Source organism: Budorcas taxicolor, chromosome 14, assembly GCF_023091745.1.
Source record: "Budorcas taxicolor isolate Tak-1 chromosome 14, Takin1.1, whole genome shotgun sequence".
Classification (NCBI taxonomy): Eukaryota; Metazoa; Chordata; class Mammalia; order Artiodactyla; family Bovidae; genus Budorcas; species Budorcas taxicolor.
Window position 1 is genome coordinate 73,693,489 of NC_068923.1, and position 24,511 is coordinate 73,717,999.

Genomic DNA, 24,511 nt, shown 5'->3' on the forward strand with positions numbered 1-24,511 from the left:
ATCTGAGTCTGTGCGACCCCATAGACGGCAGCCCACCAGGCTCCCCCTTCCCTGGGATTCTCCAGGCAAGAATACTGGAGTGGGTTGCCATTTCCCTCTCCAATGCATGAAAGTGAAAAGTGAAAGTGAAGTCGCTCAGTCGTGTCCAACTCTTTGCAACCCCATGGACTGCAGCCCACCAGGCTCCCCATCCATGGCATTTTCCAGGCAAGAGTACTGGAGTGGGGTGCCACTGCCTTCTCATAGTGGCTGCACCAATTTATATTACCCCGCAATAGTGCAAGACGGTTCCCTTTTCTCCAAACCCTCTCCAGCATTTACTGTTGGTAGATTTTTTTGATGATGGCCATTCTGACTGGTGTGAGGTGATATCTCATTGTAGTTTTGATTTTGCATTTCTCTAGTAATGAGCAATGTTGAGCATCTTTTTGTGTGTTTACCAGCCATCTGTCTGTCTTCTTTGGAGAAATGTCTGTTTAGGTTTTTTGCCCACTTTTTGATTGGGTTGTTTGTTTTTCTGGTATTAAGTTGTATGAGCTGCTTGTATATTTTGGAAATTAATCCATTGCCACAAAATGTGACTAAATTAAAAAAAAAAGATTAATAAAGGAACTTACAGATTCTCAAATCCTGATAAAAAAATTTGACTATCCAAAGAACTAAAAAAGATTATTGATCTAATTTCCTGACACACTTTGATTCTTACTACGAAATTTAATTTTTGAAGATAAAACAAAACTATATTTATAATGAATTATCCTTGCATTGTATTTCATTAGCCTGAATGTTCCCTTTTCAGTTCAGTTCGGTTTAGTCGCTCAGTCATGTCCGATGCTTTGCGACCCCATGTTCCCTTTTAGGAACTACCAGATACACAAAAAGGACTATAAAAAAGAGGAGATAAAAATCTCACTCTTAAGTAATCTGGAGATTTTGAACGTTAAATTTCCAAAAATGTCAATTTAATACCAAACTGTCTTTAACATTGTCACTATTTTGATATTTTATAGTTCCTAAAATACACTATGATTTAAAAAGTAAAAATATCCTGAAATATAATAAATAAAAAGTTGCATTGATTTGTAGGACGAGTTTTCTTTTTCATTTACTTTCTCTATGTTTTCAAACTTTCAGAGATGTATTTCTCTCATAGCTGGTAACTGAAATGGTTTGGTAATTTTTGGTAGCTGACAGCCTGTTAAAGAATAGTGAAATATCATGTGTTTGAAGTATTTTAGAAATTCATATAATAAGGTAAATATGCCCTATTCTATAAAATATTATAGAATATAAATGCATTAATTGAATGAACAGAAGAAAGAAGTTTATGAAGTAATATATCTTCTGCCAGTATTATTTTTCTTCCTTATTAGGCTGAAAGTATACTCTATGGAATTAAATGCAACCAATATATTTCAGTCTCTACGATAGACATAAAAAATGTGTACTGTAAGATATCTATGACATATTATAGAAATAGCATCTAGTACTCTATACTTATTCTAGTAGTAAGTTAACTCCTATAATAAACAAGCTCTTGAAATGATTTCTAATACTAAAGTCACATAGTTTGCTACAGAAAATGATGTTCCTAGTTGTAGTAGTCACCAGGATTTACCAGAGAAATAATGATACAAAAAAGTAGGAGGAATGAAGAGGAAGACGACTATTACATTAATTATTTTTATTTAATATCACTGTATGGAAGTTTCTGAATTACTTGTAATAAACCTTTCTTTTCAAAAAAGAAAAGGAATTTGACTGGTACTAATAAAATGAGATGTGCAGAGAAATAAAGATCCAATCAAAATTCTATGTATAATTCTTCTTATATTATCTATAATAAAAGGATATCTTTCTTACACAACGTAAGTTTAAACAAGTGTGTGTGCATGCTTAAGTCTCTGCAGTCGTGTCTGACTCTGTGATGCTAGGGACTGTAGTCCAGCAGCCCCTCCTCTGTCCATGAGGCTCTCCAGGCAAGCATACAGGAGTGGGGTGCCATATCCTCTTTCAGGGGATCTTCCTAACGCAGGGATCAAAATGTCTCTTTTGTCTCCTGCATCGGCAGATGGGTTTTCTACTACTAGCATCACCTGGGAAGCCCAATCAAGTACTATAAATTAACATCATATAGTATCATTTACTGGGGCTTCCCTGGTGGCTCAGACAATAAAGAATCCGCCCACAATGTGGGAGACTGGGGTTCCATCCTTGGGTCAGGAATATCCCATGGAGAAGGGAATGGCTACCCATACCATATTCTATCCTTGGAGAATTTCATGGACAGAGGAGCCTGGCAAGCCACAGTCCATGGGATTGTATCATTTATCACCCAACATGGCCTATGTAAAAGCCATTATCTTTTTTTTTAAAGCTATTATCTTTATTCACAATTTTCTAGTATGTCCCCTAGTCCTTCATCCTTCTTACTGCGTCTTTCTGATAGTATATGTATATTCTGCCTCTGTGTCTTTTGCTGTTGCCTAAATAAACATGCTCATTTTTCAAGGTCCAACATATATCCTACATCCTCTACAAGCCACTTTAAGAAAACAACTGAATTGACTGACTTTTTCTCTGCTTAACTGATGAGCACATTAAAATGTAAATTATTTATAAGCTAAAAGATCCTTTTAAAATGTTAAGAGGTACTTTTTTTGAGTTCATACCATTCAATTGGTGGCACTGTTTCACTTAATCTACCCAACAACCCTATAAAGTTGGTGTTAATATTCTAATTTTACAGATAAGGAAATCAAGTAGATAAGGAAATCAAATCAAAGATACACAGCAATCAAGTGGTAAAAAAATCTAAATTCAAGCCCAAAGCCATTTGGTTCCAAATCCCATGAAAAAGAATACATTTCATGAAATATTCTAGTCCAGTGTGTCAATTCTTACTGACAAGCAAGATTAACACACTACTCAAAATAACTAAATTTTACTTATCATCTCAAAGGAAATTATTTTTTAGGCTTTTAAATCAACAGTATTATTTATCAACTCTATAAAATGCAGTTCATGAAAATTCACTGAAGGAGGCTTCGAGTATTCTTACCGTCTACTATAAACAGTACATAAAAATAACAATGCCTTCATGCCTTCATATGCATTCTATTATGTAAAATCTTTTGAATATTAGGATAAAACAGAAATTAAGAACTCATTGTTTAAAAATGTGATAGACTATTTTCATGGATAATACTGTGCTTTTTGCTTTTCATTTTTGATTCCTCATGTTAATGAATAATGATTACAAAAATACTCAAAATTAATAGAGAAATGGTTTTATAGGCCTATTTAAATGAAATTCTATTTTACTCATCTCTAGAAGGGTTTAAAACAGCTCACAATGAAGAGTAATTATGATCTGGTAATGTACAAGGCTTTAAAACAGTACGGAAATCGCGTGGGTCAATTTCCCCACAAAAATCTCTGAATTACTTGAACGTTTTTGCCAAATTAAAAGAGTCATAATGTTATAAACAATAAAATATGACATTTCAATTATGACTAACTCAAATATTAACTAATACCAAGGACTGAATAGCACTTTTCAGGTCATTAATCTTAGAGCTCTTTGTCTCAAAATATCAATAAAATATTATGTGCTTGTCATGACAGTGACTATTTTTGTTTAAAATTCTGGAGGTCAATTTTCTTCTGTTCTTCCCGGCAAGATTTAGCCCAGACCATACTGCCTTTATCTAGTTCATTTTACATAAACTAGGAGGATTTAAAGTCATTTCAGACTTTCCTCCCTCATCATCTGCTTAACATGCCTTCAGTGTGAACAAGGAGTTTATGAGTCACTACATGAAAAATTTCAAGATATTATCAATCTTAAAAAAATTCTACTAGGTAATGCAAAACTCATTCATCCATCCTAATATGACACATTCCTAATCATTCTAATATAGTTACCTTTTTCAATATTATTGCACTTGATAAGTTTTCATTTCTGTAGGTAACATGCCTATAATTACTTTGAAGACACAAACTCCTATGAAAAAGTCAAATAAATTAAAAATAAATAAAGCACTACACTAGTTTTCACTTGACACTAAGATATTAATTGATTTACTTCCTATTTCTTCTTAGATCTCAGACACAAAAGCCAATAGCTGACTGACACTATTGAAGACTAAGATATTCCCTATATTTCTTTTGGAAAAGTGTACTCCAACACAATGTTATAAGCATGAACTGAGTTAGATTTAGACTAGATTTGGACAAAACAATTAAATTTATAAGTATTGACAAAAAAATTTCATATCAATTGATTGAATCTCCACCCTTCCCCCCAGTGTTTTTACTAAAATTAGTTTAGGATGGGGTCGCAAAGATTCGGACACGACTGAGCGACTTCACTATATTGCTATAGTTTAGGATGCATATAAAAAGACTTCTGAGTTCCTTTGTTATTTCATCATAATATTCTCTGAACAGCAAATTAAGCTTTCTATTCTAATCCTTATCTTAAACCCACTTGGTAGTTTTGGGGAAATACCATAGCATTTTTCATTTCATATATAATCAAATCATGTACTAGAGGATTAATCAATTAGCTTGTTAAAAAATTACTAGTAATTAACGTATGTACTGAAACATGCCTAAGTATATCACATTTAATGGAGAAAATTCAGAGAAGTCTTCCAAGCACAGCAGTCAACAAGTATAATTCTTTAAGCTGTTTAAAAGATTACTGAAAGCCATGAGGAAAAACCTCTTCATGAATCAGTTTTTCTGTCTGTTTAAACAAACCAGGCTTGTCTCAACATGACTATATATAAAAAGTCACACAGATTTACCAGATGAACGTAAAAGACTTTAAATCTACTGTCTCATGAAAGTATTTTTCAGTATAGTAATTGGTTATGATAAAGTAAAAATAATAAAACATCCTGTTTTCCTTATGATTATCATTATAATTTCATGTGCAAGTTCACTAACTTAACTAACTGGCTTGATTTAACAAAGTACCAAAACTGCAAGAGCAAAATGAATTTTTTTTCTTAGCAAACAAAAGGTTGTTTTTTGTTTCTTTAATTTTTAAAAATGATGTGACAGTCATAAGAATTAATGTAGATATTGTAAACGAAGCACATGGTTTCAAAAACTAAGATAAGAAATACCCAAGTTCAGGATGAAAACATTTTATGGTAATCTTTCTTCCATAGGCAGCAATTATAATATGGTCTCACAGTATTTGATTAAATTTACCTGTCTCTGTCTGGAGAATAATGGTCATCCATGACACGATGTCTATCCATTCGGCTAATTGTATTATAATGTCCTATAGCAGAGCGTGTCCCTCGAAGTCCCTGTTCCACATTTCGACTGAAATAGCAAGATCCATTAAATATCTTAATAAACCACAATCATATCTTATACTAAAAAATAAAGTTTTTTAGTAAAGACAGTAGAAAAAGACAAAAGATCACTGTAATGTCAACCTCAAGATTTTTGCTTTAACTAATTGCACTTCTGGCTAAATCTATAAATATCACCTGGAGATTGACAATAAAATTAGGAGATCGCTGCTGTAACAGGTGTGTGCCTGCTAAATTGCTTCAGTCCTGTCCAACTCTTTGTGACCCATGGACTATAGCCCTCCAGGCTCCTCTGTCCATGGGATTTTCCAAGCAAAAATACTGGAGTGGGTTGCCATTTCTTCCTCCAGGGGATCTTCCTGAGCCAGAGATGGAAGCCGGATCTCTTACCTCTCTGACGTCTCCTTCATTGGCAGGCAGTACCCGCTAGTGCCACACAGGAAGCCATAATAGAGGTAATATCAATAGGAATGAAGATAAGGGTTATGAAAACGATTAATGGATGACTCCCAGGTGTGTGGGAGAAGGCAATGGCAACCCACTCCAACACTCTTGCCTGGAAAATGCCATGGACGGAGGAGCCTGGTAGGCTGCCGTCTATGGGGTCACACAGAGTTGGACGTGACTGAGTGACTTAGCAGCAGCAGCAGCAGCCCAGGTGTATAGTAGTGATACTAAAATATGAAATTAGGAGGAAGTATAGGTTTGTGTGGAGAAAATGAGTTCAGCATGTTGCTTACTAGCCATCTTATTTTAGGGATAATATCTTTATTTTTTTAATCTAAACTGATATTTTTATAACCGATCAATGACTATTTTTTTAAGCCACCATTCTTGGCCTGGGTTGTTTACTAATCTTACGGGCTTCCCTCGTGGCTCAGTCCGTACAGAGTCTGCCTGCAATGCAGGAGACCTGGGTTCGATTCTTGGGTTGGGAAGATCCCCTGGAGAAGGAAATGGCAACCCACTCCAGTATTCTTGCCTGGAGAATCCCATGGACAGAGGAGCCTGGCAGACTACAGTCTATGGGGTCCCAAGAGTTGGACATGACTGAGTGACTAAACACGTTCTTTTCCATGATGGAATAAACCTTTTACACAAGTTCCTGCTACTACAGGCTTTCTGTTAAGTGCAGGAATCTAATCTAAAATCTAATCTAAAATCCATGAATGAATGAATCTAATCTAAAATCCATGCCTATTTTCTACTGGTGTGTTCAAATATTCATTCTCTGATAAGTCAAGAATTCTTTTTTTTTTTTAATGAGAAAGGGCTTAATTTACTAAAACTACAAATTTAAAATCTTATTTCAGATTACAAATCTTATTATTCTACTGCTAAGTCTACCACATTTAAACAGTTACTCTTCAGAAGACTTTTAATAATTTTAGTCCCATTTATACACTTACCTAAATCTTCAAATGTTTTAAACTGTTTATAAATTTAATATATTAAATTTTCTCTTTAATTAATTGTCTAAATAAACATTTAAGTGCTTAATATCCTTATAATTAAATAAGTTAAATTTATAAATATAATAAATCTTGTTCTCTTAGAGAGTCTAATGCCATGCATAAAATTAAGATGTCAACCTAAAATTCTAAGTCTAAATGTCTAAAACTAAATTACTCATTTAAAATAAGTGTTCTAAGATTGCTATTCTAAAGGTTCAAATTGCCTTAAACATTGCAAGTATATAAAATGTGAAATTATGCACATATTTCCTGTTCAGAAACATTATCTCCTTGGTTCTTACTCTAGTAAGCCCTTCTATAATTTAACTGGATTGATTTGGAAACATTATTTCCATGGTTCTTACTCTAATAAGCATTTCTATAACTTAACTGGATTGATTAGAGTTTTCCTCTAAATGTAAGACCTGGAATTGCAGATTTCCAAGCAATTCTTCCCACTGCTCATGCATTTCCTTTTAGTCTTCTCACGATTGTTCTTAATTGTATTGTTGCAACAAATGTTTATTCTTTCCTATTTCTTAAAATGTCAATATTATTCATGAGTACAATTCGTTGGGTCTAACTAGATCTGCTCAATATATATATGAAAGTGGAATTTGTATCTTCTTTTGATGGACGTGAGTTTGAGTGAACTCCAGGAGTTGATGATGGACAGGGAGGCCTGGCGTGCTGCGATTGATGGGGTTGCAAAGAGTCGGACACGACTGAGCAACTGAACTGAACTTATGACTATGAACTTATAATAAAATCATATTTAGGTCATCCAAAGTTACAAAGTAGCCCATATTTCGTATTACTCTCCTTACATAGGCTTATTGACTAGCACATATATTTTTCCCTAAACAACTTTTTTCTATAAGAACCTATCTTTATAAATTTCTATGGCAACCCACTCCAGTATTCTTGCCTGGAGAATCCCAGGGATGGAGGAGCCCGGTAGGCTGCCGTCTATGGGGTTGCACAGAGTCGGACACGACTGAAGCGACTTAGCAGCAGCAATAATATCTTAAGATAAACAGGCTTATAATATCATCCTATAAAATGTTATGCTGTCTTACCTTTGTGGAGGAGGGACACTGGGTGACCAAGATCTAGTCCTTCCTATAACATCTACTCGGTGTGGAGACCCTGACGGTGAACAATGGTTTGATGACATTACTTGTTCTGGCACTGACAATGTTGAGCTTTGAAGATCTCGACCATTGTGTCGATAATCTAAAGGTGGAAATATTAAGATTACAGTTATCCACACACTGAGATGTTTAGTATTTTGTAATTTACTGAAAAACATAAAATGTTAGTGAAAGGCTTTAAATATAGTAAATGTAAAGCATAATGAATAAAGCACAATGCTAACATAAAATAATATTTTATAAGCACTTAAATTGAGAAGGAATGACAAATATTCAAATATCTAGACAGCTACTATGCTCACATTTTTACACAGTTAGTAATCTTCATTAAAAGAATTAAGCTTATTCTAAAAACATTTTCATCTCTTCATTGACCAGAAGAGCTTCAGATAGTTCTCAACAACTATAAATATTTAGAATAATTAACCTGACAAAAAGTTACTACTTTCTATAGTGCATGCATGTTCAGTTGCTTAAGTCGTGTCCAACTCTTTGCAACCCCATGTACTGTAGCCCGCCCGGCTCCTCTGTCTATGGGATTTTCCAGGCAAGAATGGCCAAGTTGGCTCAGTTGGTAAAGAATCTGCCTGTAATGCAGGAGACCCAGGTTTGATCCCTGGTTAGGGAAGATACCCTGGAGAAGAAAATGGCAACCCACTCCAGTATTCTTGCCTGGAGAATTCCATGGACAGAGGAGCCGGGCAGGCTACAGTAGTCAATGGGACTGTAAAGAGTCGGACACGACTGTGTGACTAACTTCCACTTTCAGGCAAGAATACTGCGGTGGGCTGCCATGCCTTCCTTCAGGTGATCTTCCCAAACCAGGGATCAAACCTGAGTCTCCTGTGTCTCCTGCACTGGCCAGTTGGTTCTTTACCCACTGAGCAACCTGGGAATCCCAATTTCTAGTCTATATAGATATTTCTTTAAGAAATAAACACTATTAGAAAGCATTCTGAATATCATTTGAAGTAAACATTTAAACTTTGATTCCAAGTATTTGAAGTTGTCTCAAAAATTACACTTGACTTCAAAGTAGCAATACAGAGGATATTATACAACACTATTTTTTCCTCAATGGATTATTGAATGAATCACCATAGAGCAAAAAAATTAATAACACTGAGACAAGAAACAATGATGTTTTATGGTGGTAAACAATAATGAGCCCAGGAGAAACACTTTGTATCGTGTAAGCTTGCTAAATAATATTCTGCAATAGCAAAGATTGTTGCAGAAAGTATTAACCCAAATAATGAATGATTCCTGAAAAAATTTTTCAAAAGATATATTCTTTAATAAAATGGAAAAAAATAACATAATCATTTTTTTGTCATCCTAGAAGTAGAAAATAAAAGAACTGAGATATGCCCCAAATGACATCAAGACAAAGAGCTTTAATGACCTGAAGAAAAATATTTTGGGTAAAAAATCTGATGTGGCTAGATATTTAATAAAGGGAAGAAGTTGAAAAGTCAATTAATAAAAAATAGAATACAAGTAGGGGGAAATGCTAACAATCTCCAAGCAAGATATCATGAGAAATATGACTTTATTAAGATTCAATTCACAAATGATAAAACATGAAAAATATTTTTGTAGTCTTAGTGAATTATATATTATTCACCTTAGTGCAAAAAATAAAGGCTAAAAGGATTGTATTGAGTTTTTTTAAAATGTAGTACACTGATAGCAAGCAAACTGACTCATACTCTATCAAAATTTGTCCAACAAAAATTATCAGTCACTGATGCAACTGTAGCACATCTTACGTACAACAGAACATAAATATTTTGTTCATGATAAAATTGGCTATGCTTATGAAACTTGCTAAGCTAATTAACCTTCAAGCAGAAGAGAATCAAACATTTTTATAATAGAGTATATTATATTTAAAAACATTTCCAAAATTTATTAAAAATAGCTACTTAGCTAAATTATTAAATCATCAGACAAATTTGTAGCCATAAGTGAGGCAATATTTTAAAACTACAATATCACAATTTCAAAATGCAGCTGTATCTGATACTTAACATAACAACTGTGAACAAAATTTTTAAAAAGTGCATTCAAATATTTGATACATGTGGCTGTTTGTGATAGTAAAAAGATTTTTTCCACATTGTTAGTGAAATATAAAGAAGCTTTAGTTATACAGTAACTTCTCAAACTTATAATGAAATCCTTATTATTTAGTAATTTGAAAATAGAAAATTGGTAAGTACTTATGAGACATCTTTCAGTAAGACTATTCAATCTAACAATCCATACAGGTATTCCAGCAACTGGAATCATTCAGTTTAAACTGCCATAAGGCTGTTTTGGGAGTGGGGGATAAACAGGGTAGTTCTTTGTAACTCATTAATTATATTTATCTGTCTATTTACATGTTCATTGGTAAATAATGATTATAGTTCCTTCTTACTATAAAATTCTTACCTGACACTACACCAATTCCATCATCACAGTCATAATCAGAGACCTCACTATCACTTATTCTCTTTGATCCTGTGAAGCAAACAACAGCAATAATTAAGATCGCTGATCATTTAAGGAAAACAAAAATCCTCACCAACCTAAAAAGCAAATGAGAGGATTTTGAGGGGAACACTTGAGAATAAAAAACAAGAAAAGTCATCATAAACTCACAAACACTCATTTTTACGTATACTTTATTATGTGAGGATATTATTTTTAAATGTATGATAAAATTCCTAAAAGGATTAAAGCTTGAAATACTATTAAACATTAAAAAATATGTTAGTGATTTCATGCTAACTGATAAAATCTATTGAACAAAAATCCAAGTCAAAAATAGCTCAATCAGTTTTAGATGCTTTTAGACAAATGCACTTAAATCTAGACAAATTTCTAAATACAAACAATGTTATATTCAAAGACATTCATGTGCCTTTTTCTAATATGCATGACTAATGAATTAAATATATCCAATTCTTTATTTTTCACGTTTATGGAGAGGAAGAATAATTTAAGACATCTTAAACATCCTTCCTTTACTATTACTTTAGTTGCTTCTCTGTTGCTTTAAGAAAGATATGAGAATAAATCATCCACAAACTAACTTATGCATTATGAACTGTGGTTTATTTTCTAAGAAACAACCTAAGACAGAATAATAAGTATTATTATAAATCAATAGTCCTGTATGTGTTTTCCTTACAAATCTGTAACAAAACTTTAAAAGTTAATCATGCTATGGCAAAAATCACATTAAACTGAATTAAGTAGAGTTTGATTGACTAAATGGCTAAAGCAGATTGCTCTCACACTTAACTATGACATACATCACATAGACAAATAAAAACATCATAATTTTGTAATCTTTTCTCCTATGTGTGTCTGAGGAATAGGTACATAATTCATAAGAGAATCTTCTACTAAAGCACTTCTTTTTTTCTTGGTATCAGAAAATATTTAACGACAAATGAAGACAGTGCTTCTATTTCAAGAGGACTTGTTTTGTCTGTCTACTTACACAACACATTACTCATTACATAGACGAAACTCTTATCAGAAAATAAATGCTTTCCTGTAAGGTGGATAAAACACTGAAAGCTCATGTTGTGTAAAAGAGCAATAATTAAAATGTTCAGTCACTGATGCAATTCCTTTCAAGGAATGTCTTCCAACATCTGCAACCGCCCCCTAGAAATACGCTCTCTTTATGTTTTGCTTGTTGTAATCCCTGCCTTCTTGGGAGAGGAAGAGTCTTTTTTTGATAGGAACGGCAGTTCTTGTTTTTCTCCTTTTAATGGTTAGGTAGAAGATACCTATCTTTTTTTTGGTCATGTGGTCCCACTGAATTAACTCACCACTACTTTCCTTCCAAATCCATATGTCATACATTTTAGACCCAGTTGAATCTGAGGCTCTTATTGTTGCTTTGTTGCTAAGTCATGTCTGACTCTTTTGTATCCCCATGGACTGTAGCCCGCTAGGCTCCTCTTTCCTTGGGACTTCCCAGGCTAGAACACTGGAGTGGGTTGCTGTGTCCTTCTCCAGAGGGTCTTCTAGCGCTGGTTAATATGGAAACCACAGTTATCTGACAACATCTCAGCAGAATGGTCACAAAAGGATTTATAGAATCAGGGCAGACATTGTAAATAAACTTATGAGAAAGGAAGGATAACACAGATGAGGCTGTGAAGGAGAGAGTTAAGAACTGCTCAGTTGGTAATAAGATTTCACCTGTAAATAATCAAGGAAAAAGCAATGTTTATTTTAATGCTACTGGTCCAGCATACAGCATAAAGATTACACGATTTTTGTCTTGGTCAAGGATCAGAGCTGCCTCTAACGTAAGATAAGAATGACACCAACATAAGAATGAAGCTCATTTTATTAGCCTTTGTGTGTTGTCCTGTGTGTGTGAGACAGTAGGGGTTGGAGTCAGAGGTAGGGCATACATGTGGCTTGTAAATGCTACTTCCTTCCAACTCTTGATTACTTTCCTGAAGGAAGTCTTGATTTATTTTGATATTAGTCCTATAGAAGTTAAATATATTGCAGTTATGTTCTCTCTGTGTGGATCTTGTCTTTTCATATTCTGATGAATTCAAGTACTTAAGTTTAATGGCACTGAATATATCAATCTTTTCTTCTAAAACTGTTTTCAGGGTCTCCTTTAAGAAATTTCCCAAGCTTATATACAAGTACAGAGATACTCTTATTTCCTTCTGAAAGTTTAAAAATGTTGCTTTGTGCATTTATATCCTTGTCCATCTTGAAATGAGTTTGTGAATGACAGGTGATATGGATGCAAATTCACTTTTTAAATATGGATAACACGTATCTCAGCATTGTTTATTTAATCATCCTCTTTCCACAACGATCTGCAATGTTACTTCTTCTGTTATAAATAAATGTATAGGACTTTTTTGGTGCTCTACTTGTTTTCCTCATACAAGCTGATTATAAACCAATAACTCACTGTCTTTGTTACTACAATGTTATATATTGAAATGCAAATAATTCACCTAATTATTCATATCTTTGATCTTTCTCCTTCACTCTTTGCTCTTCCATTTAAATTTTAAATTCAGGTTATCAAACTGCACAAAAAACATTCTATTGGGATTTTGACTTGATAAATACATTAAATCAAAACACCAATCAGGGAGAAATGACACATTTTACAGCACTGTTTTACAAGCTATGAATATGGCATTCTCTTCATTCAAGTCGCCTTTAGGATCTCTCTGAAATGTTTTAACTTTGGTCACTCAAATTTTCCTTATTTGTTGGATTTATCCTTTTATCTTATCATTTCTATTGATTTTAGAAATACTGTTAAGATGATGTTTTCTAACTTAATTGCTCATAAACAGAAATGCAGTTTTATTGTAAAACAATGATAATCAGCCAACTTGTTAAAGTCTCTTTTTCCCTTGTAGCAGTAGTGCACTAACCACGCTCAGTGGCTAAGTCTTGCCCGACTCTGTGACCACATGGACTGTGCCCACCAGGCTCCTCTGTCCATGAGGTTTTTCCGGCAAGAATACTGGAGCAGGTTGCCAATTCCTCCTCCAGGGGATCTTCCTGACCCATGGGTTGTACATGCATCTCCTGCATGGGCAGGCAGATTCTTTACCACTGACCTACCTCAGATATCCCTCCCTCCTTATTTTTAATGGTTTTGTTAGTATTTTCCTATGGAGACAATCTTTCTTTTCAGTCCTAAAGCCTTTTTCCTTTTTCTTGTCTTTTTATGCTAGTAAGTTCAATACTGGAAAGAAAAAGAACTTTTATATTTCTTTCTAATTTTGATTTTAAATAGAATATTTCTAATATTTCTCCATTAAAGGTGATATCTGCTGACTTTACATCCTATCAGATTGAGGAAAATCTTGTAAGTTCAATGATATTTCATAAATGATTTTCAATTTTTATTTACAATTGATTCTGGGCTGTTTCCTTCCTTGTACTAACCTTTCAGCTTAAAATCAAAGTTACACTAGCCCAACTAAATATAGAAAATTAGTCCTATTTTAATCTCTGAGAGATTAATCTGTAAATTAAAAAATTCTGTTCTTTGAAATTTTGATAGAAATTATCTATAAAATTACCATTCCTTTGTGGGAATATTTTAAATTACTAATTCCATTTTGTAGTACATGTAGAATGATATATTAATTCAAGGTTTAGTAAATCATATATTTTAAAAGAATTTCTTCACTTTAAGTTTTCAGACTGTTTGCTACATTTCTAATTTTATTTTTTAATGTATTTTCTGATATATCAATCATATTACCATTTGAATACTAACTGTACCTTCTTTTTATTCTGCCACAAATTTCATCACAGGTTTATTTTGTAAGGATTAAATTTTGGCTTTCATAATCCTAACTAGAAATTTGTTTCTTGTTTTATTGATTGTTGCTCTTACTTTAAGGCCTTCTTTCCTTGGATTTTTATGACAGAGGACAAGATGGTTGGATGGCATCACCGACTTGATGAACACAAGTTTGAGCAAGCTCCAGAAGTTGGTGATGGACAGGGAAGCCTAGTGTGCTGCAGTCCATGCGGTCCCAAAGAGCTGGACAAGACTGAGCAACTGAACTGAACTGATTTTTTTTCCTAAAACACTGGATGAGTACATTATAATTTTCAAGCTTTGAATATTTTGTTAATGTAAGCATTCCCCTGAGTACTTCTTTGCATTACACAAATATTTGTATGTAAATATGTGTTAAATTTTCTTCATGGGTCTAGAAGATATTTCCATATTTAATTATATTTAAGATACTATTGACTGATTAATCCATGACAAATGCAGATATAATAGATTTTGAATTCTTTATAGTATGTGTCTATTTTTAAAATTTATCACGGGTATGGGTATAATATATCTCTTTCTTTAAAAATTGATGTAGTTGCTTAGCCTAAATCATATCAATTCTTTGAAATCTGTCCAAAATGAATTATTGAATAGTATATTAATAATTCTTTAAAATGTTGCTTGTATATAAGAGAGGAATATGAATTCATTAAACGTTAGGTTCAGAGTTCTTTAACCATGAGATAAATTTGTTAATTCCGTGGTTTATTTTGTATTGTCCCTAAATTTTTGTTTGCTTGACCAATAAATAGTTGAGACAGAATTATATTGCACTTTCTTTTAATGGTTGTAAATTTGTTGATTTTTCTCTCTAGCTCTAATTAATGGTTACTGAAGCTGTTTCATTTATATATGCAAGTTTTTAATTATGTTGATAGACATAAATAATCATTTGAAAAAGTTTAACCTCCATTATGACAAAATGTCTCAGGAAACCAGTAAGAAGGAAACTTCTTCAAACTGATAAGAGGTGTTTACAAAAAACCTGCACCTAACATAACCCTTAATTATTAAATACAGAATGCATTCCCCCTAAAAGAAAGAACAAGCCAGTGATGTCCACTACAACCCCCTTTGATTCAATATTGTATTAGTAAAATACAAGGGAAATAAATGAAAGGCATACAGACTAGAAAGCAAGATGTAACATGATCATGTAAATTAAAAATCTTAAGTGAAAGTGAAGTGAAGTCGCTCAGTCATGTCTGATTCTTTGCGACCCCATAGACTGTAACCCGCCAGGCTCCTCTGTCCATGGGATTCTCCAGGCAAGTATACTGGAGTGGGTTGCCATTTCCTTCTCCAGGGGATCTTCCCAACCCAGGGACTGAACCCAGGTCTCCCGCATTGCAGGCAGACGCTTTAACCTCTGAGCCACCAGGGAAGCCTGTTATTAAGATTGATTAATCAATGAATTTGGCAAAACTCTAGGATACATAGTCAACATACAAAAATGAACAATGAAAAATTAGAAACTTGTTTTCAAAACCACTATCATTTACAAAAATTTCCAAACATATGAAATATTTAGGAATACATTTAACATGAAATGTATGAAACATGTATGGCCCAAACCACAACACACCACTGTACTAGTTTCATATTGCTGCTGTAACGCAGTACCAAACACTGTGAAGTTCAAAACAACAGAAATCTATTGTCTCACAGTTCTGAAGGGTAGATGTCCAAAATCAGGGTGTCGGCAGTGCCACGCTCATTCTGATGTGCTCATTCTCTTCCTAGGGAGGAATACTTCCTGTGTCTTCTGGCTTCTAGTGTTTGCACACAAGCTTTGGCATTCTTCCACTTGTAGGTCCATCATTCCAGTCACACAGTCATTTTCTCCCTGAATGTCTTCAGATTGTCTTCCTCTGTGCCTGTCTGTCTCCATGTCCAAATTTCCCCTTTTTATAGGGTCACCAGCCATATTTGATTAGGGTTTGCCCTTGTGGCCTCAGGAAAACTTGATTACCTCTGTAAAGACTTTATTTCCCCATAAAGTCACAGCTGAAGGTACTGGTTAGGACTTTAAGAACATATTTGGGGAACACAATTCAACTCATAACAACTGTTGAAAATTAAAAGAAAATTTAAATAAATGGAGAGATTTTTTTGCAAAGTTGGAAACCAGAAGTTGTTAGACTAACATTCTCAGGGGGCTAAGAGAAAACAAAAATCATTCTTGAATTTTATATAAAGCAAATCTTTCCACCAGGAATGGATAAACAAACATATATGCAGAGAATCAAAGCCTACTTCCAGTTCTTCACTGAAAGAACTTCTTAAAACATGTGTACCTAAAAATAGGGAAATTAATCCCAGAAGAAAGGGATGGAAAAAAGGAGAGCAGAGAGAGTTTTAAAAATTCAGATAAATAGAAATAAACTCTGAATTAACAAAATGTCAGTAATTATAATAATTACTAATTTAGAAGCAGAGGTAAAATCCTGGCAGTAATGTTTTAAATGGTAGGAGTGTGGTTGTGAATCAGACTGATTTTTAAAGTTTTGATTTGGTTAGGAAAAAAGGTAGCAATGTTAGTATTACTTTGTTAAGGGCACATGTTAGGATTTCAATAGTAATACTAAAAGAATAAAGATTAAAAATAAAAAAGCAGAGTGCACAGAATATGTTAGAAAAAATAATTATCTATATATGTATTTGTTTGTGTATGCATAGAACATCTCTGCAAAAATACAGATACTGGTAACAATGGTTCATTCAGGAAAAGAGAACTAGATGTTTGAAAAAATAAGGGCAATAGATTTTTTTTTTTACTATACACACTTTTCAATTTATACCCTATGAATATATTAATTAAAATCAGTAGCAAAATTTTACATGTTTAATCTGTAGATGAAAAGCATTCAAGTTGGTTAACTGTGTAGTTTAAATTTCTGGGAGGTTGTTACTATAACTTTGGTTTTTTAAATTCTCATTTCAATTTTTTCTGGTTTTTATAATAGGTGTGACATAACCAAGTCGGAAAAGGCGATGGCACCCCAGTCCAGTACTCTTGCCTGGAAAATCCCATGGATGGAGGAGCCTGGTGGGCTGCAGTCCATGGGGTCATGAAGGCTGGACACAACTGAGCAACTTCCCTTTCACTTTTCACTTTCATGCACTGGAGAAGGAAATGGCAACCCACTCCAGTGTTCTTGCCTGGAGAATCCCAGGGACGGGGGAACCTGGAGGGCTGCCGTCTCTGGGGTCGCACAGAGTCAGACACGACTGACGCGACTCAGCAGCAGCAGCAGCAGCCAAGTCAGCTCCTTTGGCTCCTACGGCTTCTTCGGCTCCTTCGGCTTCTGCCGCTTCCTGAAGGCCTGTGTCAGGCGCAGTCGCACACAAAAGACGCCGGCTTCTTCAGTCAGTCACCCGCAAGATCATCGTTAGAGAGACACTGGTTCTAATTTGTCCTCATAGGTTCTAGTTTTCTTTGATTAACCTGGTTTTCATGCATGCTTTCTTTCCACGCTGACCTATGACCAACCGTAAACTTCGGGACCCCCTCCTGGGTGAGCTTCTCTGCTTTTGGCTAGCTCCACTTTGTGGTCTCTGGCAAATGATTCTACTCAGATTCTTCAATTATATGATTTGCAAATACTTAATTATCTTAACAATGTCCTTTAAAGCAAAAAGACAAAAACTTTTTTCACTTTGAGGAAATACAATTCATTACTTTCTTACGTAATGGAACGCAATTTTGGGGGTCCTAAGATATCTCTGACTAACCAAAGGTGACAAAGGTTTTTCCTAGGAGTTTTATACTTTTAAGGTGTGTGTGTATGTGTGTGTGTATGCTCAGTCGTGTCTGACTCTTTTTGACCCTATGAACTGTAGCTCACCAGGCTCCTCGGTCCATGGAATTTTCCAGGCAAGAATACTGGAGTGGGTCGCCATTTTCTTTTCCAGGGGATCTTCGTGACCCAGGGATCCTGCACTGGCAAGCAGATTCTTTACCACTGCACCACCTCGGAGTTTCATAATTCTAAGGTTTATGTTGATCTATTCTGAGTAAACCTTATAATGGTGTGAAATGTGGATAGAGGTTCATTTTTAAAATCACTTGACCTTTTGTACCTGACACTTGATTTAGCATTTTTTTAAATTCAACCACATTGTTGTCTGTATTAGTACTTTTTCCCCTGTTATTTATAGTAATCTGCTGTATGAACACTACTTCTGTCCATTATCAATAATGCTATACACTCATGTACAAGTCTTTGAGTGGATATTCATTTTCATGTCACCTGCCTGTCAGTGAGTTGCTACGTTATATGGTAAATTTATTTTTTTTAATAAATCATCAAACTCTTTTCCAAAGAACTATACCATTTCATATTTCTAGCGGTAAATATATTAGGGTTTCAACTTCTCAATATCCTTGCCAAAATTTGTTATTATTATTCTTTTGTATTTTATTGATTCTAGCTGGAGAAGGCAATGGCAACCCACTTCAGTACTCTTGCCTGGAAAATCCCATGGATGGAGGAGCCTGGTAGGCTGTAGTCTATGGGGTCACGAAGAGTCGGACACTTACCGTGCGACTTCACTTTCACTTTTCACTTTCCTACATTGGAGAAGGAAATGGCAACCCACTCCAGTGTTCTTGTCTGGAGAATCCCAGGGACAGTGGAGCCTGGGGGGCTGCCGTCTGTGGAGTCGCACAGAGTCGGACACGACTGAAGCGACTTAGCAGCAGCAGCACTGGGTATAAGTTGATAATTTCATGTGGTTAAAATTTATATTTCATTAGCAAATAATGATTTGGGGCATCTTTTCATGTGTTTATTTGTCATCTGTACATCTTCTTCCATGAAAACACAATACGATTTTTTTGCCCACTTTTTGATTGCATTATTTGTCTTGTTATTGAATTTTAACTTTTGTTTATATATTGTGGGTACAAGTCCTTTGTCAGATATATGATTTGCAAGTGTTTTCTCCAAAATAGTTTGGAGTGGCTCATCTTTTTTACCTTCTTAATGGTGTCTTGAAACAAAACATTTTAAAATTTTATGAAGTCAAATTTATTTCCTCATTCTTCTATTGATTTTGTTTTTGGTATTGTATTAAAGACACTTCTGCCTAGCCTAAGGTAATATAGATCTCTCCTATGTTTTTTATTAAGAGTTTTATAGTCTTAGCTTATAGTCAGGTCTTTGATACATTTTTAAGTTGATTTTTGTGGATGGGTTCTAAAATAATCTTTTAACATAAGGATATTTGATTGTTCCTGCACTATTAGTTATAAAGATAATACTTTTCTCACTGGGCTTCCTTTGCAGTCTGTTGAAAATCAGCTGACCATAAATATAAGGGCTTATTTTTAAATTCTAAATTAGATCACATTTATTTGTAGTTTATCATTTGGCCAGCACCACACTATTATGATTACTGCAGCTTTATATGTTTTGAAATCAGGAAATACAAGATTACCAAATTTATTTTTGTTTTGGCTGTTCAGGATCTTTTGCATGTCTATATAAATTTTAAGATCAGCTTGCTAATTTCAGCAAAAAATATCCTGCTTACATTTTGATATGGATTACATTGAATCTAAAACTCAAACTCAGGAAGAACTGCTATCTTAATAATATTGAGTCTTACAATCCATGAATGTGAAATATCTCTCAATTTATGTAAATTATCCATTAATTTTTCAACAATTTCTGTGACTTCTTTAGTATGCAAGTTTGCACTTATTTTTGAAATATATTCACAAGTATTTTAATTTATTTACTTTAAAATGAATAAAAATATGCTAAATTTCCTTTTCAAAATGTTAGTGGCTAGTACAAAAGATACAATTAAGATATTGTCCAATTATCTAGGAACCTTGCTGACATTGTTTATTAGCCTCAGTAGCTTTCTATGGATTCTTTACAATTTTTTATATACAGCATCGTGTCATTTGTGAATAAAAACATTTCACTTCTTCCATTCCATTCTGAATGCCTTTTATTTATTTTTCTTGCATCACTACTTTAACTAGAGTCTCCAGTCCATTAGAAATGCTAAGAGGAGACATCCTTGCTTTGTTCCTAGTTAGGGGGAAAGCATTCAGTCTTTTACAATCAATAATGGTGTCAGCTGTAGGTTTTTGTAGGTTCTCTGTATCAAAGTGAGGAAGTTCTCCCCTATTCCAACTTCACTGATCACTTCTTTCATGTGTGGGTGTTGGATTTTGTCATATATATTTTATCTTTTCATAGGATTATATGGTTTTTGTCCTTTTTTTCATTAATATAGTGAATTGAGTTTTAGTTAGTAAACCAACTTTATATTACTAGGATAAATCCTTCTCAGTTATAGTGTATAAAATATTGCTGGATTTGATTTACTAATTTTGTTGAGGATTTCTTCTTATGTTCATGGATCTTGACTTCTAGATTTCCTGTGATATGTTTGTCTGACTTTGGTATCAGGATAATATTGACCTAATGGAATTAATTGGAAAATAATTCCTTTTCTATTTTTCTCAAAGAATTTGAGACGTATTGGTATTTATTTTTACAAGTACCATAGAATTCATCATGTTCATCACTGGTAAAGCCACCAAGCCTAGGCTTTATTTGTGGGGAAATCTTCATTACTGATTCAACTTCTTTATATGTTATACAGTTTTTCAGATTTTTTAAATCTGTTTCTATAATTTATGAATCTAGACATTTTCCCATTTCATCTAGGTTATTTAATTTCATAGCATAAAAGTGTTTATTATATTCCTATGTGATTCTCCAGAGTATTCCCTTTAAATTCGGTTAAATTAGTAGGGATTTCCAAAGCATTTCAGTAATCTGTGTCATTTTCCTTGGTCAATTTTGTTCAGCTATTCAAAAATCATAGTTAATTTCTTTTTTATTTTTAAAAAATTAATCTAGTCTAACAATCTCTATAAATTTTCTCTAAGTAACTTGAAGCTTTATTATTACATGTTTAAATGCTGAGAATTGGTATTATCTCTTGATCAATTTACCCTTTTATATTTTTTTAGTTTCTGAATTTTTTTTTTAATTTTTATTTTTCTTTTATTTTGCTTTACAATACTGTATTGGTGTTGCCATACATTGACATGAATCAGCCATGGGTGTACATGAGTCACCAATCCTGAACCCCCCTCCCACCTCCCACCCCACCCTTTTATTATTATAAAATAAACACTGTCCCTGGTAATATATTTGCTCTAAAATCTAATTTTTCTAATATAACATAGGTAATTCATATTTCTTTTAATTTACATTAGCATATTATATCTTTCCTATTCTTTTCATTAAAACTCCTTGTGTTTTATATTTATAATGGGTTTCTTGTAGGCAGCATATGGCTGGGTCTTAAAAAAAATCCAATCTCTGCCTTTTTATTGGGGTATTTTTACTATTTACACTTAATGTGATCATTGACTTTATTGGCTTATATTATCAACTTACTATTTATTTTCTAGTTGTCCCTTTGTTCCATTTTCCCTCTTTTTCTGTATTTCTTTCAATGAAAAGTTTACTTTTCTGGCTTCATTTTCTCTTTTCTCCTGGCTTATTAGCACTAACACTTTATTTTGTGATTGGAGGGCTTACAGTACACATATTTAACTTATTACAATCTACATTCAATAATACACTCAATAATCCATAAAAACACTATAGTCATACACTTCTATTTCTCCTCTCTTTACATTTCTGCTGCTATTGTCATGTATTTCACATGTACTGCAAACCTTGTACTGTATTGCTATTTGTTTAAATAGTCAATTAAACATATTTAAACAAGAAAAAAATCTTATATATTCATCCATGAAGTTACCTTTTCTGATAGTCCTCTTTCTTTTATATACATTCATATTATATATCTTTGTCTGGTGTCATTCTTCTTCTTTTTGATTGCGGAAGGATTAAAGGACTTTCTTTAACATTTGTTAAGGGCAAGTTATGTGAACCGTGATTTCCTGATGTTCAAGCCGGTTTTAGAAAAGGCAGAGGAACAAGAGATCAAATTGCCAACATCCGCTGGATCATAGAAAAAGCAAGAGAGTTCCAGAAAAAAACATCTATTTCTGCTTTATTGACTATGCCAAAGCCTTTCACTGTGTGGATCACAAGAAACTGTGGAAAATTCTGAAAGAGATGGAAATACCAGACCACCTGACCTGCCTCTTGAGAAATCTGTATGCAGGCTAGGAAGCAACAGTTAGAATTGGACATGGAACAACAGACTGGTTCCAAATAGGAAAAGGAGTGCGTCAAGGCTGTATATTGTCACCCTGCTTATTTAACTTATATGCAGAGTACATCATGAGAAATGTTAGACTGGAAGAAGCACAAGCTGGAATCAAGATTGCCGGGAGAAATATCAATAACCTCAGATATGCAGATGACACCACCCTTATGGTAGAAAGTGAACAGGAGCTAAAAAGCCTCTTGATGAAAGTGAAAGAGGAGAGTGAAAAAGTTGGCTTAAAGCTCAACATTCAGAAAACGAAGATGATGGCATCCGGCCCCATCACTTCATGGGAAATAGATGGGGAAACAGTGGAAACAGTGGCAGACTTTATTTTGGGGGGCTCCAAAATCACTGCAGATGGTGACTGCAGCCATGAAATTAAAAGACGCTTACTCCTTGGAAGAAAAGTTATGACCAACCTAGATAGTATATTCAAAAGCAGAGACATTACTTTGCCAACTAAGGTCCATCTAGTCAAGGCTATGGTTTTTCCAGTGGTCATGTATGGATGTGAGAGTTGGACTGTGAAGAAGGCTGAGCGCCGAAGAATTGATGCTTTTGAACTGTGGTGTTGGAGAAGACTCTTGAGAGTCCCTTGGACTGCAAGGAGATCCACCCAGTCCATTCTGAAGGAGATCAGCCCTGGGATTTCTTTGGAAGGAATGATGCTAAAGCTGAAACTCCAGTACTTTGGCCACCTCATGCGAAAAGTCGACTCATTGGAAAAGGCCCTGACGCTGGGAGGGATTGGGGGCAGGAGGAGAAGGGGACGACAGAGGATGAAATGCCTGGATGGCATCACTGACTCGATGGACGTGAGTCTGAGTGAACTCCGGGAGTTGGTGATGGACAGAGAGGCCTGGCGTGCTGCAATTCATGGGGTTGCAAAGAGTCGGACACGACTGAGCGACTGAACTGAACTGAACTGAAGGGCAAGTCTTCTGGTGATGAGCTCTTTCAGCAGTGGTGTGTTTGAAAAGATTTTATTTCGCTTTCATTTTTGTAGGAAATATGAATGGGCATGAATTCTAGATTGATATTTTTTCTTTGAGTATTCACATTGTTTCCTATGCAAAATCTGCAGTCATCTTTACCTTTATTTCTCAGTTATGTGTTGAGTTTATGTCCTCTCAATGCTACAAGATTTTCTATTTGTGATTAGTTTTAAAGAACATAATTTTAAGGTGCCTTGGTATATTATTTATGCTTCTTGTGCTTGGAGTTCAGTGACATTCCTGGATATGTAGGTTTATCGGTTTCCATCAAATTGGGCAATTGATCAGCCATTATTTCTTCAAATATCTTTGTGCTTCCGCCTCTCCTCTCCTGCAGGGGCTTAGGGACTTAAATTACCTGTGTATTAGATAGCTTCAAAGGTCTATATTGTCAAAGCTATGGTGTTTCCAGTAGTCACATACAGAATGTGAGTTGGACCATAATGAAAGCTGAGTGCCGAAGAATTGATGCTTTCGAACTGCGGTGCTGGGGAAGACTCTTGAGAGTCCCCTGGACTGCAAGGAGATCCAACAAGTCCATCCTAAAGGAAATCAGTCCTGAACAGTCATTGGAAGGACTAATGCTGAAGCTGAAACTCCAATACTTTGGCCACCTGATGTGAAGAACTGACTCATTTGAAAAGACCCTGATGCTGGGAAAGACTGAAGGCAGGAGGAAAAGGGGATGACAGAGGATAAGATGGTCAGATGGCATCACTGATTCAATGGATATGAGTCTGAGCAAGCTCCAGGAGTTGGTGATGGACAGGGAAGCTTGGCATGCTGCAGTTCATGGGGTTGCAAAGAGTTGGACACAACTGAGCGACTGAACTGAATTGTTATAGCTCTTATTTAATTTTGGTTCATTTATGTCCTTTTAATGATTTTTTTTTCCTTTTCTACATGCCTGGTAATTTTTAATTGGATGCCAGCCATTGTGAATTTTACATTGTATGTTGGATGCTTTTATATTCCTTTAAATATTCTTAAGCTT

The 24,511-nt window shown here is 34.5% G+C and overlaps 1 protein-coding gene across 1 annotated transcript in view; it reads right to left on the reverse strand.

Moving 5' to 3' along the window:
- Positions 1-24,511, reverse strand: part of RIMS2 (regulating synaptic membrane exocytosis 2) — a 595,573-nt gene that overhangs the window by 225,425 nt on the left and 345,637 nt on the right. The window contains exons 17-19 of the mRNA XM_052651514.1: positions 10,384-10,452; positions 7,870-8,026; positions 5,227-5,343 (exon numbers count right to left, since the gene is read on the reverse strand). Of these exons, the coding sequence (XP_052507474.1) occupies positions 5,227-5,343; positions 7,870-8,026; positions 10,384-10,452 (343 nt within the window). The remainder of the gene's footprint in view (positions 1-5,226; positions 5,344-7,869; positions 8,027-10,383; positions 10,453-24,511) is intronic.